The sequence below is a fragment of the Giraffa tippelskirchi genome, chromosome 13, assembly GCF_054371585.1.
Source record: "Giraffa tippelskirchi isolate mGirTip1 chromosome 13, T2T-mGirTip1v1.2.pri, whole genome shotgun sequence".
In the NCBI taxonomy this organism is placed as follows: domain Eukaryota; kingdom Metazoa; phylum Chordata; class Mammalia; order Artiodactyla; family Giraffidae; genus Giraffa; species Giraffa tippelskirchi.
In genome coordinates, this window is record NC_137287.1 from 37,707,241 (window position 1) to 37,719,599 (window position 12,359).

General features: G+C 62.4%; 1 protein-coding gene across 6 annotated transcripts in view; it reads left to right on the top strand.

Annotated features, from left to right (window-relative positions):
- The window catches only part of CORO7 (coronin 7), a 54,820-nt gene that overhangs the window by 40,517 nt on the left and 1,944 nt on the right, over positions 1-12,359 (top strand). For 2 of the 6 annotated variants that reach the window (XM_081554887.1, XM_081554893.1), the window contains 18 exons: positions 4,714-4,768; positions 5,185-5,242; positions 5,334-5,479; positions 5,561-5,653; positions 5,771-5,902; positions 6,326-6,473; positions 6,786-6,961; positions 7,447-7,555; positions 7,662-7,748; positions 7,829-7,971; positions 8,046-8,150; positions 8,228-8,313; positions 8,939-9,080; positions 9,161-9,250; positions 10,041-10,157; positions 10,428-10,563; positions 10,964-11,055; positions 11,373-11,459. In XM_081554887.1, the coding sequence (XP_081411013.1) occupies positions 4,714-4,768; positions 5,185-5,242; positions 5,334-5,479; positions 5,561-5,653; positions 5,771-5,902; positions 6,326-6,473; positions 6,786-6,961; positions 7,447-7,555; positions 7,662-7,748; positions 7,829-7,971; positions 8,046-8,150; positions 8,228-8,313; positions 8,939-9,080; positions 9,161-9,250; positions 10,041-10,157; positions 10,428-10,563; positions 10,964-11,055; positions 11,373-11,459 (2,002 nt within the window). Of the gene's footprint in view, positions 1-4,713; positions 4,769-5,184; positions 5,243-5,333; positions 5,480-5,560; positions 5,654-5,770; positions 5,903-6,325; positions 6,474-6,785; positions 6,962-7,446; positions 7,556-7,661; positions 7,749-7,828; positions 7,972-8,045; positions 8,151-8,227; positions 8,314-8,938; positions 9,081-9,160; positions 9,251-10,040; positions 10,158-10,427; positions 10,564-10,963; positions 11,056-11,372; positions 11,460-11,588; positions 12,281-12,359 lie in introns of those variants that run through there. The other 4 variants (XM_081554888.1, XM_081554889.1, XM_081554890.1 and 1 more) reach the window with 4 other exon arrangements.

Sequence of the window (12,359 nt, forward strand, 5' to 3'; positions counted from 1 at the left end):
GCCCTTCTGCTAACCTCATAAGCACAACCTCGATATGCCAAATCTGAGTCCTGGGGTCCTTTTGCCAGACCTTTGCTCTGGACCACTTTCCCCGTGTCTTAGATGGAGGGGCTGAGACACAGAAAGGGGATGTGACAGACCAGCCACAGTTACCAGCAGCGTCAAGGACAGATGTGCTGGGGGGTGCTGGGCTGAGGGGCCAGGTTGGGCCTCACTGTCAGTAGGTGGGGCCCTGGGTGCCGCTGACAGTGGCCCTTTGATTGGGCAGAAGGGGAGGGTGCCAGGGGCTGGACTAGTCCAGAAAAATCCCCTGCCTTGGAGGCTTCCAGGAAAACACTGTGCTCTGCCCTGCCCCCACCACCCTCTCGGCGCTTGTGGTCAGAATTGTGCCTCGGAGCCTTTGGGGACCAGCTCAGCTCCTGACTTTCAGCCAGGCTCCAGGACACCCACCACCCCCTCCAGCCCAGCCTGCAGCCAGCGCCTTTGGCTAGGCCAGCTCAAATCTCGGGGGGGGGCCTGACGGCTCATCCCAGCAGATGGCCACACCAGTTCGGGAGGGGGCTGGTTTGAGTGGTCTTTGAAGAACTTGATGGCCCCCAGAAGGCAGGATGGCCTCCATGTCCAGTCTCTAGCAGGGCTAAGCGGGGTTCAGCCACAACAGTGACCTCCCAAACTTTTCCTTCTCAGCTCTGTGCTGAGGACCTCTCCCCCTACAGGGCCCCCTTCCAGGATGGGCAAGTGTCTGCACCCCACGTTTTTGTTGATTTATGTGGATGTAGGGTGTGCTTTGCAAACCTCTGAATGTCCGTTCCTAGACCAGTGTGCAGGCCCTCAGGTGTATTTCATTTGACTCACACGGGATTTTTTCAAATTTGGAAGCCGTTGGCAACACTGAAAAGTCCAGTGCTTTCACATTAAAATGGAACTTTCTGGCTTGCCTTGAGTGGAAACTCTCAGTTGAGGCTGGGTGGCCACTGCTCCTTGTGACCAAGGCCCAGATTCGCAGGTCACCCCCGTCCCCGCTGCACCCAGTCTCCCCACCCCAGGCTGCTGCACTCCCCCCACTCCCTGCAGGGTTTGAGTCTGCGGTCGCTACCGTGTGGCTCTGCTTAGACCATCCCTGTGCCTTTGCCCTTGGGCCCCATGTCCCCCCTAAGGCCCTCAGGGAAGCCCAAACCGACACTCCTAAAGAAACAGGACTAGCTGCCAGGTCCTGAGCTTCTTGCCTCTGTGACCTGTTCTTGCTGGTAGTGAGATACCCCCTACTTAAAGCGTCCAGCCCCCACCCTGATCCTGAGCCTAGGCTCACACTGGCCATGCTCCCATCCACCCAGAAGCTGAAGGGAGGTTCCAGGAGACCCCTCTCCCCAGTTTGTCCGTCCTGTCCTCATTCAGCTTCAAGGCACTACCCTGTCTTAGGACCTAGCTCTAAGGGAGCAAGGGAGTGGGGGGTGGTCAGCAAGCAGTGAGGGGGACCCCACTGCTCAGCCTGGGTGACAAGAACAGAACCAAGGGAGCTGGACTGCTTTGGACTGGTGGCAGTGCCTGGATGTCTAGGTGGTGGGTCTGAGTAGAGTGATGGGCTAGCGGAGAGAACTAGAGGAGGGTTCTTAAAAGCTGCTTTTCCTGGAAGGCTCCCTGTGGTCCTTCCTGTGTTATTTGCAGCAGTGTTGGGAAAGCTGGTGGGATTATCAGGGGCTGACCCCTTCCGACTCAATGGATGTGACTTTGAGCAAGTTCCGGGAGATGGTGAAGGACAGGGAAGCCTGGAATGCTGCCATCCATGGGGTCACAAAGACTGTGACACAACTTTGTGACTGAACAACAACAACAAGCCCTCCCGCACAGGACCCACTTGACGCCACCCTTGTTCTCCCATCTTTTGGGACCTGGGCTCAGAGGTCGGGGGCAGATCCAGGCTCTAGACTTGCCATGGCTTTGAGTCCAGAGCAGACCCCCAGACCCAGGTCACAGCCATTCCCAATGGCAGGCCCAGATGCCAGCCCTCACCCCGGTGCCACGGCAGCAGGAGAGATGCCCATGCCAGCTCTCATGCCCTCTGGCCCCATGCCAGGCTGGAGCTTGGTTCTGCATTCCAGATCCAAACCTGGTTTGGCTGTCTTTACAAAGCCTGGGGTCAGACCCGTGCCAGCTTTGGGCCAACCCTCGGGGCCGGGGGCTGTGACCCCATTTCCTGGCCTGTGCGACAGCGGGGGCAGGATGCTCCTGCCTGGCAGAGCTGCTCAGGTAGCTCCGCCTGAGGCAAGGAAGACTGGCCTGACCTGTCAGAGAAGCCAGCCCTGCCCTCCGTGACTTCCTGCCCCCGCGCCCCTAGCATCTGAGTCAGTGGGCCAGCCAGCTGGGGCCATCAGGGCTGGGGTGGGCGGGTGGGGTGCCAGGTCGAGCCTCTTGAGGAGGTCGGTTTAGAGCACCAGTGAGCCACCAATGCCAGGGTGGAACCAGCAGGCCACTCCCCCATTTCTCGCCAAGGCAGCAGCAGGATGGCAAGAGTCCCTGCCCAGCCCTCTTCCTCTCAGACTCCTGTTTTCATTCCTCCTGCCGGTCTCCACACTGACCTCTGCTCTGCACAAATCTAATCCTACCTCTCTCAACCTGAGATGTGTCATTTACCTCTTTGTTGCTCACCTGACGGAGGGAGGCCGAACTCCCTTCCTGATGCCCCAGGCTTTGCTCTGGGTGGCCTCAGACCCTCCCTCACGGCCCAGGCCACCAGCCAGGTTGTCCTACTTCCTGTTCCTCAAACAAGGCTGTGCACCCGTCTGCCACAGGACCTTTGCACGTGCTGCCCTTTCTGCCTGGAACTCCCTCCTTAACCTTTGGGTCATACGGAACGCCCCCCTCCCCTGTGGCCAGCCAGAGTCAGGCTCTTCTGCCTTCTTGCCACGTGTCCTCAGAGAACTCTTCTTTCACGTATTTGCCTGTGGAATCGTATCTGCGTATCGCCCAGGCCATGAGCTTTTGAGGACAGAGGTGGGAGCCTGTTACACTCAATTTCGGTCACAACTGACGGCCCAGTTAAGGTCTGGGCACCAACCAGCTCAACCAGGGATGAATGATATGAGTGAAAGTCCAGTTAGAGCCGCTGAAGGGACCTGTGTCTGCCCCAACTGGATCGGGTGTTAAGGCAGGGGACGTCCAAGATCACACGACCACTTTGTTCCCCTGCTCCCCCTTCCCCCCCACAGCGGGCAGTGGTCAGATCAGGCCAGGAAGGGCAGTTCTGAGCCCAGTTCACCCTGCTGAGCCCGAGGTAATTAGAGGCTGTGTTGCTCACAGGTGACCAGCCCCGGGCACTCAAGGAAGCTGTTGGAGACACCCAGGGCCCCACCCAGCTTCCCGTTCCGCCCTGGCTCCCTTCCAGCGAGGGTGGGGGCAGGTGGGCAGCTAGCTGGCAGGGGAGCGGGTGGGCTGGGCCCTTTGTTGCCTGGGTGAAGGCTGGAGGCAGCTGCCACAGCTGGGCGACCTCCGACCGCTGGGCCCACCGTGAGGACGGCGGGGTTCCATCTGAGGATGAGTGTGTCAGTGTCAAGGTGGGGGCCCAGGCCTGTGGGTCCCCAGGGATGTGACACCAGACCAGGAGCAGGAGACAGATGAAGCCACCTGTCCAAGTTCTCCTGGTTGTCCCCCCCCTTCCCCCAACTCTGGGCCTGGAAGGCGGCACTCACAGGGCTGGGGGGCTGCCAGGGGCCCTGCAGGGCCCAGGAGAGAAAGAGGAGTAAACCCCTGGGCAGTGACAGGCCATTGGCCGAGAGCAACAGGGAGGCCGGGGGCTTCTATCCTGGCCCCTCTGTCCCCAGCCTCTGCCCTGCCCCAGGGCCCTCCCGGGGAACGGGGTGACGGAGAACGTGGAGGCCGGCAAGGAGCGCAGGAAGGAGCCCTTGCCCTCGGCCCCTGGCTCAGGCTCAGGCACAGGGGCTCAGAAATGCTGCCGAGGGAGATGCCGGGCCTCCACGATGCCATCGAGGCCCAGAAGCCGGGGAGACTGAAGCGATGGCCCCAAGCCCTAGTGCAGTCCGGGAGCTCCCAGGTGGCCGTGCCGAGTGGCAATGGAGGGGGTCCTCAGTTCCAGCCTCCCGTTTCACCTTCCCCAGCCTGGTGTCTAGGCTGTTGGAGGGAGACCACAGACAAAGCCTATGTCGGGGGTTGGGGGGGGTCTTCCTGGCGCTACTCAGCATGGGAGAAGATGGGGGCTGAGGTGCAGAAAGAGGGGGCAGCTCCTTTGTGCCCAGGGCCTGGCACAGTCCTGGGGGAAAGCAGCTGGGCAGATGGAAATAGTTAGTCACTCAGTCAGGTCTGACTCCGTGACCCCGTGGACTGCAGCCCACCAGGCTCGTCTGCCCATGGGATTCTCCAGCCAAGAATACTGGAGTGGGTTGCCATTTCCTTCCCACCCAGGGGTCGAACTCAGGTCTCCTGCCTTGCAGATGGGTTGTTTACTGAGCCACCAGGGAAGCCCTGGGCAGATGGACCCCAGGAAAGAAAGGCTGGGAAGTGGGGGCATGTTGGGAGCCAGGGAGAGTGGGTGGGTGGAGGGTCCCTGGACACCAGCGTGGATGCCGCTGCACTCCTCCCGGCCACAGTCGAGTTTGGCCTGAGCCCCTGTCTAGGGTCGCGACACTCTCAGCCCTTCTGCTGCCCCTCGGTCGCGAGGACTTGGCTGTGTTCCCACGACTGGCCGTCTCTCTTCCCCAGGTGTCTGATGCCCCTGCTGGACCCAGACTCTGGGCTCCTGGTCCTGGCGGGAAAGGTGAGGAGAAGCCACCCACGTTGGGCCAGACCTGGCCCCGACTGGCAAAGTAGGGAGTGTAGGATGCTCGCCGCCCCCACACAGGGGGAGCTGGGACAGTGCTGCCCAGGCTCTGGCCCCTGCCAGGGGCTGCGGGCACACAGTCAGGGTCACAGTCTAGAGTGTGAGCTCCCCGAGGATGAGGCTGGGAATGAAGCAGAGGGAGCACCCAGCTGGCGCTTGTGATACTGATCACTGGGGGGCCGCACCTCCACCCTCATGCTCAGTGGGGGTGAGCCAGCTGTGCTCGGCGCTCAGTAGGTGTCTGCCGTGGTGCTGTGACTCGGTCCTCGGGGAGGGACGGGGTGGCCGGAGTGGAGCCTGGCAGCCCAGACCGCCAGCACGGTCAGCACGCGCTCGGGTGGGCTTCGTTGCAGGGAGAGAACCAGCTCTACTGCTACGAGGCGGCCCCCCAGCAGCCAGCACTGAGTCCGGGTAAGCCCTGCCCACCCACCCCCACCGCGCCATCACCCCCTTCTTCCCCCAACCCGCCCTGACCGTCCTCTGCCTGCCGTGTCCCCGCCAGTGACCCAGTGCCTCCTGGAGAGCACACTGCGGGGGGCGGCCCTTGTGCCCCGGCGGGCGCTGGCCGTCATGGGCTGCGAGGTGCTCCGAGTCCTGCAGCTGAGCGACACGGCCATCGTGCCCATCAGCTACCATGTGCCCCGCAAGGTGAGGGGTCCTGGGGGAGGGGCGGGGAGGGTCTGGGGTGGGGGACCCCGAGCTCACCGACCTGCACCTGTCTGCCGCCAGACCGTGGAGTTCCATGAAGACCTGTTCCCCGACACCGCAGGCTGTGTGCCCGCCTCCGACCCCCACACCTGGTGGGCGGGGAGCGACCAGCAGGTAGGGCTGGGGCCTAGCTGACAGCCCCTCCGGCCATGGCTCCCACTCAGCGACCCGGTGTCCCCCCTCCCTGGGGCCCCACCTCTCCTGCCTCCACTGCGGGCCTCTTCCCCACAGGTGCAAAGGGTCAGCCTGCACCCCGCCCGCCGGGCCCACCCCAGCTTCACTTCCTGCCTGGTGCCCCCTGCAGAGCCCACCCCTGCCGCGGCCCGGCCTGCAGGGACGCCTGTGGGCGGCGCGGACCCCAGCGTGAGTATCAGCAGGGGGCGTGGGTCCTGGTGGGCCGCAGCGTGTGGCCTGCCTGATGGGTGTCAGAAACTCGAGAAGCAGAAGTGAAGAACCCCGGTGGTTTCAAAATCGTGCAAAACACCTAGGAAGTGAGACTTTCGCACACACACAAAAATCTAGATTTCTGTCCTTTCTTGAACGATCCTGACCACTCTGGGCCCACCTTCCCACAAAGTCAGGAGCCAGCAGCTGCCACCCGCTGCCCCGTGCGCTAAAGCTCGGCTCTCCCGTGTCGCCTCCTGCCCCATCAGTGACTGCGTCCCCAACCCCGCATCCCGTGGTGGGGATTCCCGCTCACCCCAGTGTCCCAGGGTGACGACCCCGGACCCTGGCAGACCATTCACCCATGGGGGGCCGCTGGCTGACCGGGTGCTTCTCCCCTAGGAGGGCTTCTCCTCCCCACCCAGCTCGCTGACCTCGCCCTCCACGCCCTCCAGCCTGGGGCCCTCGCTCACCAGCAGCAGCGGCATCGGCACCAGCCCCAGCGGCATCGGCACCAGCCCCAGCCAGCGGTCCCTGAAGAGCCTGCTGGGTGAGCGTGACCCCCTAGCACAAACGCCCTGGGCCACCCCCACCCCAGCCACCCTCCTCTGCACCCCAGTCCTGACTGCCCTCCTGTACCAGTCACTTCCTCGTGGGGTGAAGTGAGTCTCGGTGATCTGCACGTTCTGAGATCTGGGCAGTTGTGTTGGCCGGACCGGCAGAGGCTGGGGTCCTTTGCTGAGGGGAGCAGGCAGCCCAGATTCAGGGCTGGCCCGAGTGCCCCTGCAGAACTTTCCAGGGTGGGCAGGCCGGGGACCCTCACCTCATGTGGCTCCATGTCCCTCCTGCCCCCCACACCCAGGCCCCAGTTCCAAGTTCCGGCATGCTCAGGGCACCATCCTGCACCGAGACAGCCACATCACCAACCTCAAGGGGCTCAACCTCACCACGCCTGGCGAGAGTGACGGTTTCTGCGCCAACCAGCTGCGTGTGGCCGTGCCCCTACTCAGCAGCGGGGGGCAGGTGGCCGTGTTGGAGGTGAGGGCCAGCCCCGGCACGCTGTCCCCATGTCCCCCTGCAGCATGCTGAAGGCATGGAGTGCCCACACCATCTCACCTTCTCTAAGCTCAAACTGTGTGCCAGGCACCCCGCCCAGTATCCCATGCTGGGGGTGCCACTTTTATCCCCATCTTACAGATGAGAGTGGTGAGGCACAGAGAAGCTAAGTGACCCGTGGGGTCACACGCCGTGTAAGTGTGGAGCTGGGAATCAAACCCAGGCCCCCTGAGCCCTGAGCCTGAGCTCTTCCCACCGCTCCATGCTGCCCCCTCCACTTCCTGGGGGCCTCTCGGTTGGCACTAGGGGCTCAGAGCACAAGATGGCTGAGCAGAGAGCTTGGGCATCACCGGGGGGTCATTGGCTGCAGAGGGTGAGGCCTAGGCATGCCACTTGCCCTGCACCCACTGGGACTAGGCTCTTCTGCCCGTTACTGATGGGCCTCGGGGTGGGGGTACCTCCCACAGCTACAGAAGCCTGGTCGTCTGCCTGACACTGCACTGCCCACGCTGCAGAATGGGGCAGCCGTGACCGATCTGGCCTGGGACCCCTTTGACCCCCACCGCCTCGCCGTGGGTAAGGAGGCTGGGCTGGGCTTGAGGGAGGGTCCCGGGGCCCCAGATGGGGTCAAAGGAATCCTGGGGGCCTTGGGCCAGCAGTGACGACCCTGCTCACCCTGCAGCTGGGGAGGACGCCAGGATCCGGCTGTGGCGGGTGCCCCCCGAGGGCCTGCAGGAGGTGCTCACTACGCCTGAGGCTGTACTCACAGGTGAGGGGGGCCCAGGTGGGGGCTGGGGGGTGGGCAGAGGCTCCTGGGGGGCTCAGTGTCACCCCACGCCTCAACCCCAGGCCACACGGAGAAGATCTATTCTCTGCGCTTCCACCCGCTGGCAGCCGACGTGCTGGCCTCCTCCTCCTACGATCTCACGGTTCGGATTTGGGACCTCAAGGTCGGAGCCGAGCGGCTGAGGCTGCAGGGCCACCGGGATCAGGTAGGACAGTTCTGGGGGGCAGGTGCCCAGCTGTGGGGCGGGAGGCTGCTTCTCACGTTCCCACCTGCCCCCAGATCTTTGGCCTGGCCTGGAGCCCCAACGGGCAGCAGCTGGCCACTGTCTGCAAAGACGGGCGCTTGCGGATCTACGAGCCCCGAGGTAGCCCTCAGCCCCTGCAGGTGAGCAGGGTGGGCTGGGGGCGGCCCTCAGACCCAGTGGGGGTTCCGGCTGGGCCTCATATGCTGTATCCTAACAGGAAGGTCCAGGGCCCGAGGGGGCCCGTGGAGCCCGCGTTGTATGGGTGTGTGACGGTCACTATCTCTTGGTGTCAGGCTTTGACAGGTGAGGACTCTGGGATCACCATTCCCATTCCCAGACCTCAGCATCCACTGTGCCCCGTCCCCAAGATACACATACACCTGTTAGGTGTGCAGAAGCTGTCCCCACCCTCACTTATTGGATGGATGGTTGGATAGATGGATGGTTGGGTGGACGGATGGATGGTTGGGTGGATGGATGGATGGTTGGGTGGATGGATGGATGGGTGAATGAACAGATGGATGGGAGGGGGAGAGATGGGGAGGAATCAACTGGGGGCCCAGAGGGATAAGATCTGTCCCAGGTGTAAGGAGCCCATTCCTGGTGGGGACCAGATGAAGCACACAAAACACAGAACCAAGCCTCCTGGAGAGGTCCAGGGGATGGGCATTTGGTGCTCTGGAGGGAGGATCAGGGGGCAGGGGGCTCCTCCTAAGAGAGATGTCTCTGACCTGGGTCACAAAGGGACTGGTAACCACAGATCCGGAGGAGAGGGCAGTGGACTCTGGGTGGAACGGCCCAGCAGGTCTGGCTGGAGCAAGGGCCCTAGAGCAGAATGTTGGGGAAAAAAGCCGAGACGTGCTGGAGTCCTTGTCGTGTGTGCCCCGGGCCCCTCCCGCTCTGAGGACCTGCTTCTGTCCCCCTGCAGCCGAAGCGAGCGCCAGCTCCTCCTGTACTCAGCCGAGGCCCTGGCTGATGGCCCCTCCGCAGTGCTGGGGCTGGACGTGGCTCCCTCGACCCTGCTGCCCAGCTATGACCCAGACACCGGCCTGGTGATGCTCACAGGCAAGGTGGGCTGTGGTGCACAGGCGGGGGGCTTTGGGTAGGTATAGGGGGGAAGGCACCTGAAGCTGGCCCCTGGTCCCTCTAGGGCGATACCCGCGTGTTCCTGTACGAGCTGCTCCCCGAGGCCCCCTTCTTCCTGGAGTGCAACAGCTTCACATCACCTGATCCCCACAAGGTGAGCCGGCGCGTGGACTCCGGTCCGTCCCCAGGTAGGACCGCGGGCTGCCCGCCCTCTGGTGGCCACATGGGCGAACTGCACGTGGGGCCCGCGGGTCTCCAGTCCCGGGCTGGCAGGGTGTGCCCGGCTGCCTCGGGAACTGGTTGTTAAACTCGCCCATCGCTGAAAATTAAACTACGTAAGGTTAAGTTTTATGAACCCACAAATAAGTTGCATTAAAAACCAAGGCAGTAGATACTTAATTTATCACTTCCCAATTATTTTATTTGAGTTCACTGTTATTTGTGCTGTTGAGGTTACTTACATTTGTGGGCCCTTGTCTGGCCGAGACCCATCACGAGCTGTTACGGCACATCTCTTCCCGTATCTGCATTCCCCCAGTCACATTGCTGGCGTGAAGTTGGCCAGGTGGGCAGTTCACCATGAAACTAGGCAAATGCTACAAACCAGGACGTTTTTCCTCCCAAGAGCTAGTTTTTAAACATCACACCACCGTCCAGGGCTAGGCCTTGCTGCTGGAGGTCCTAAGTGACAGGTGCTGGGGGTCCAGGTGCCAACGAACTCTGGACTCTAGCGTCAGCTGTGGCTCAGCTGGTAATCAATCTGCCTGCAATGCAGGAGACCTGGGTTCCATCCCTGGGTTGGGAAGATCCCCTGGAGAATGGAAAGGCTACCTAATCCAGTATTCTGACCTGGAGAATTCCATGAACTGTATAGTCCATGGGGTCGCAAAGAGTCGAACACAACTGAGCGACTTTAATTTTCTCACACTCCCCTGCCACCCCAGGGATTCATCCTCCTGGCCAAGACAGAGTGTGATGTGCGGGAGGTGGAGTTCGCCCGATGCCTGCGACTTCGCCAGACCTCCCTGGAGCCTGTCGCCTTCCGGCTGCCCCGAGTCAGGGTGAGGTTGGAGACGCAGCACGCCAACGCCCAGCCCCCCCACTCCCCAGCCCCTGTCAGGGGCTTTGGGGCCTGGATGGTCTTGTCACCAGACTGCCCCACCCACTGCTCTTTGGGGCACCTGTGCCCCTTACTCTGCTGACATTCTGAACCCCATTGAAACCTCAGATTGGAGTCCTGGGTCTCGCCATGCCCCCCTCCCCAGCAGAGGCCTGTGTGCCCTGGGCCTCTGCTCAGTACCTCAGAGCAGCCCCTTCCTCCATTGCTGCAGAAAGAATTCTTCCAGGACGACGTGTTCCCTGACACCGCTGTGAGCTGGGAGCCGGCGCTCAGCGCTGAGGCCTGGCTGGGAGGTGCTAATGGGCAGCCCCGGCTTCTCAGCCTGCAGCCCCCCGGCATGACCCCAGGTAGGATGAGGGCCTGGGCGATGAGGGAGGGGAGGATAGAGGGGAACGGGTGGGGGTTGGAGAAAGGGGCAGAAGGTCCAAGTCTGACCCTCCACCCCTGCTGGCACTCAGGAAGCTCTAGCATTCCTGGGGATGGGTGGTTGTACTTTGGACTTGGTCTCTGAGCCCCTGGAGGGTAGGGCCCAGGGTCTGTGTTTCTATCAGAAGCCCCCTGCCCCAAATATGCATGAGCACATGCACACAGTCTGGTGCTGAGGGCAGGCCACGTGAACTGAGGGTTGAGTAGCTGTGACTTTCTGCCACGGAATCCCCTATGGGCTGGTATCCAGGGGTTGGACCAGGAAGCCTGGTACCAAGGGGCCTCTCTCCTGCCTGATGCTTGTCCCTGGTCCCACCCCAGTGAGCCAGGCCCCCCGTGAAGCCCCTGCCCGGCGGGCCCCCTCCTCAGTGATCTACCTGGAGGAGAAGTCAGACCAGCAGAAGAAAGAAGAGGTAGGCAGGGGAGAGGGCTGGCTGCAGTGGGGAAGGGGTCCTGGCTGCACCTGGCGCAGCCTTTCAGCTCTCTAGTCCGACCCTGACTGGGCCAGGAGCCAGTGTCACCCATCTCTCAGTTGGACAGCTTGATGGGGAGGTCTTCCAAAATTCTGAAACTGACCATCGTAGTGGGACGGGGCTCAGGAAGCCAAGGAAGGGCAGGGAGAGGCCCTACCCTGGCCTGGCCCGGCACAACCCAACCAGACCCAAGTGCATTTGGGACCTCCATATGCAGAGACCTGCCGTTCACGTCCCACCTCTTGTTCCATCCCCAGCTGCTGAGTGCTATGGTGGCGAAGCTGGGGAACCGGGAGGACCCACTCCCACAGGACTCGTTCGAAGGCGTGGATGAGGACGAGTGGGTGAGTGGACCGGTTAGGGGGCCAGCATCCTCTCCTGTCCCTCCCTGACTCATGCCTGCAGCCTGCTTGCCCACCCCCGCCTCCCGGGCCCTCCCAACTGCCCCCCCGCTTCTTGGTTCATCTCCCCAGGACTAGCCTGCCCACCAGCCGCCTCTAGCCTCACCCCCCACTGCTGCCTCCGGGAAAGCCTGGTGCCCCGCACACCTCACATCTCTCCCTCAAACTGGAAGCCACCTCCTGGCCCTGGCACACCTCATCCCAGAAGCCCAGCTCCCTTTGAGTCTTAGGCATTTCCACGGCCTCTGGGCCCTGCTGCAGTCTCCATGGATTGTCCGTATCTCTGCTCTTTCTAGGACTGGGCACTTCTTCTCACTGCCTGCTAGCATGCAGAGCCAGGGGCATGGGGGTGGGGTGGGGTGAGGGCTCAGGGGCACATCCTTCGGCAGGCACTAGGCTCCCTGTCCCCCTTCCTCTGACCTGGGCTGGTCGCAGCTTGGGCTGGCTTTGCTTAGCACCTTCAGTTATCATATGCCGTCCCATCTTGCCTGCTGCCCCAGTTCTGGTAAAGGGTCTGTCTAGGGGGTGGGGCCCGCGGGTCTGTCTAGGGGGTGGGCCCCCCCAGGGGCGGGCCCCCCCCACCTGGCCGTTTGGAGCAGCTCCAGCCTCAGGGGCCTGGGACCAGTCACCTTGCTCTCCAAACCTGAAGCCAGGAGAAATGGGTGTCACAGAGCTAATAGCCCAATTAAAGGGGGTATGAGCCCCACAGGGACTAGCCTGCACGTGTCCTGGATGTTTTCAAAATTAAACTTTTATAAGCTGGCCACCCTGGTGCCGCTGTGGTCTCTGGGCTGGCTGGAAGGAGAAGGGGACAGCAGTATGGGTGACGGTGGTCTGGCCCTG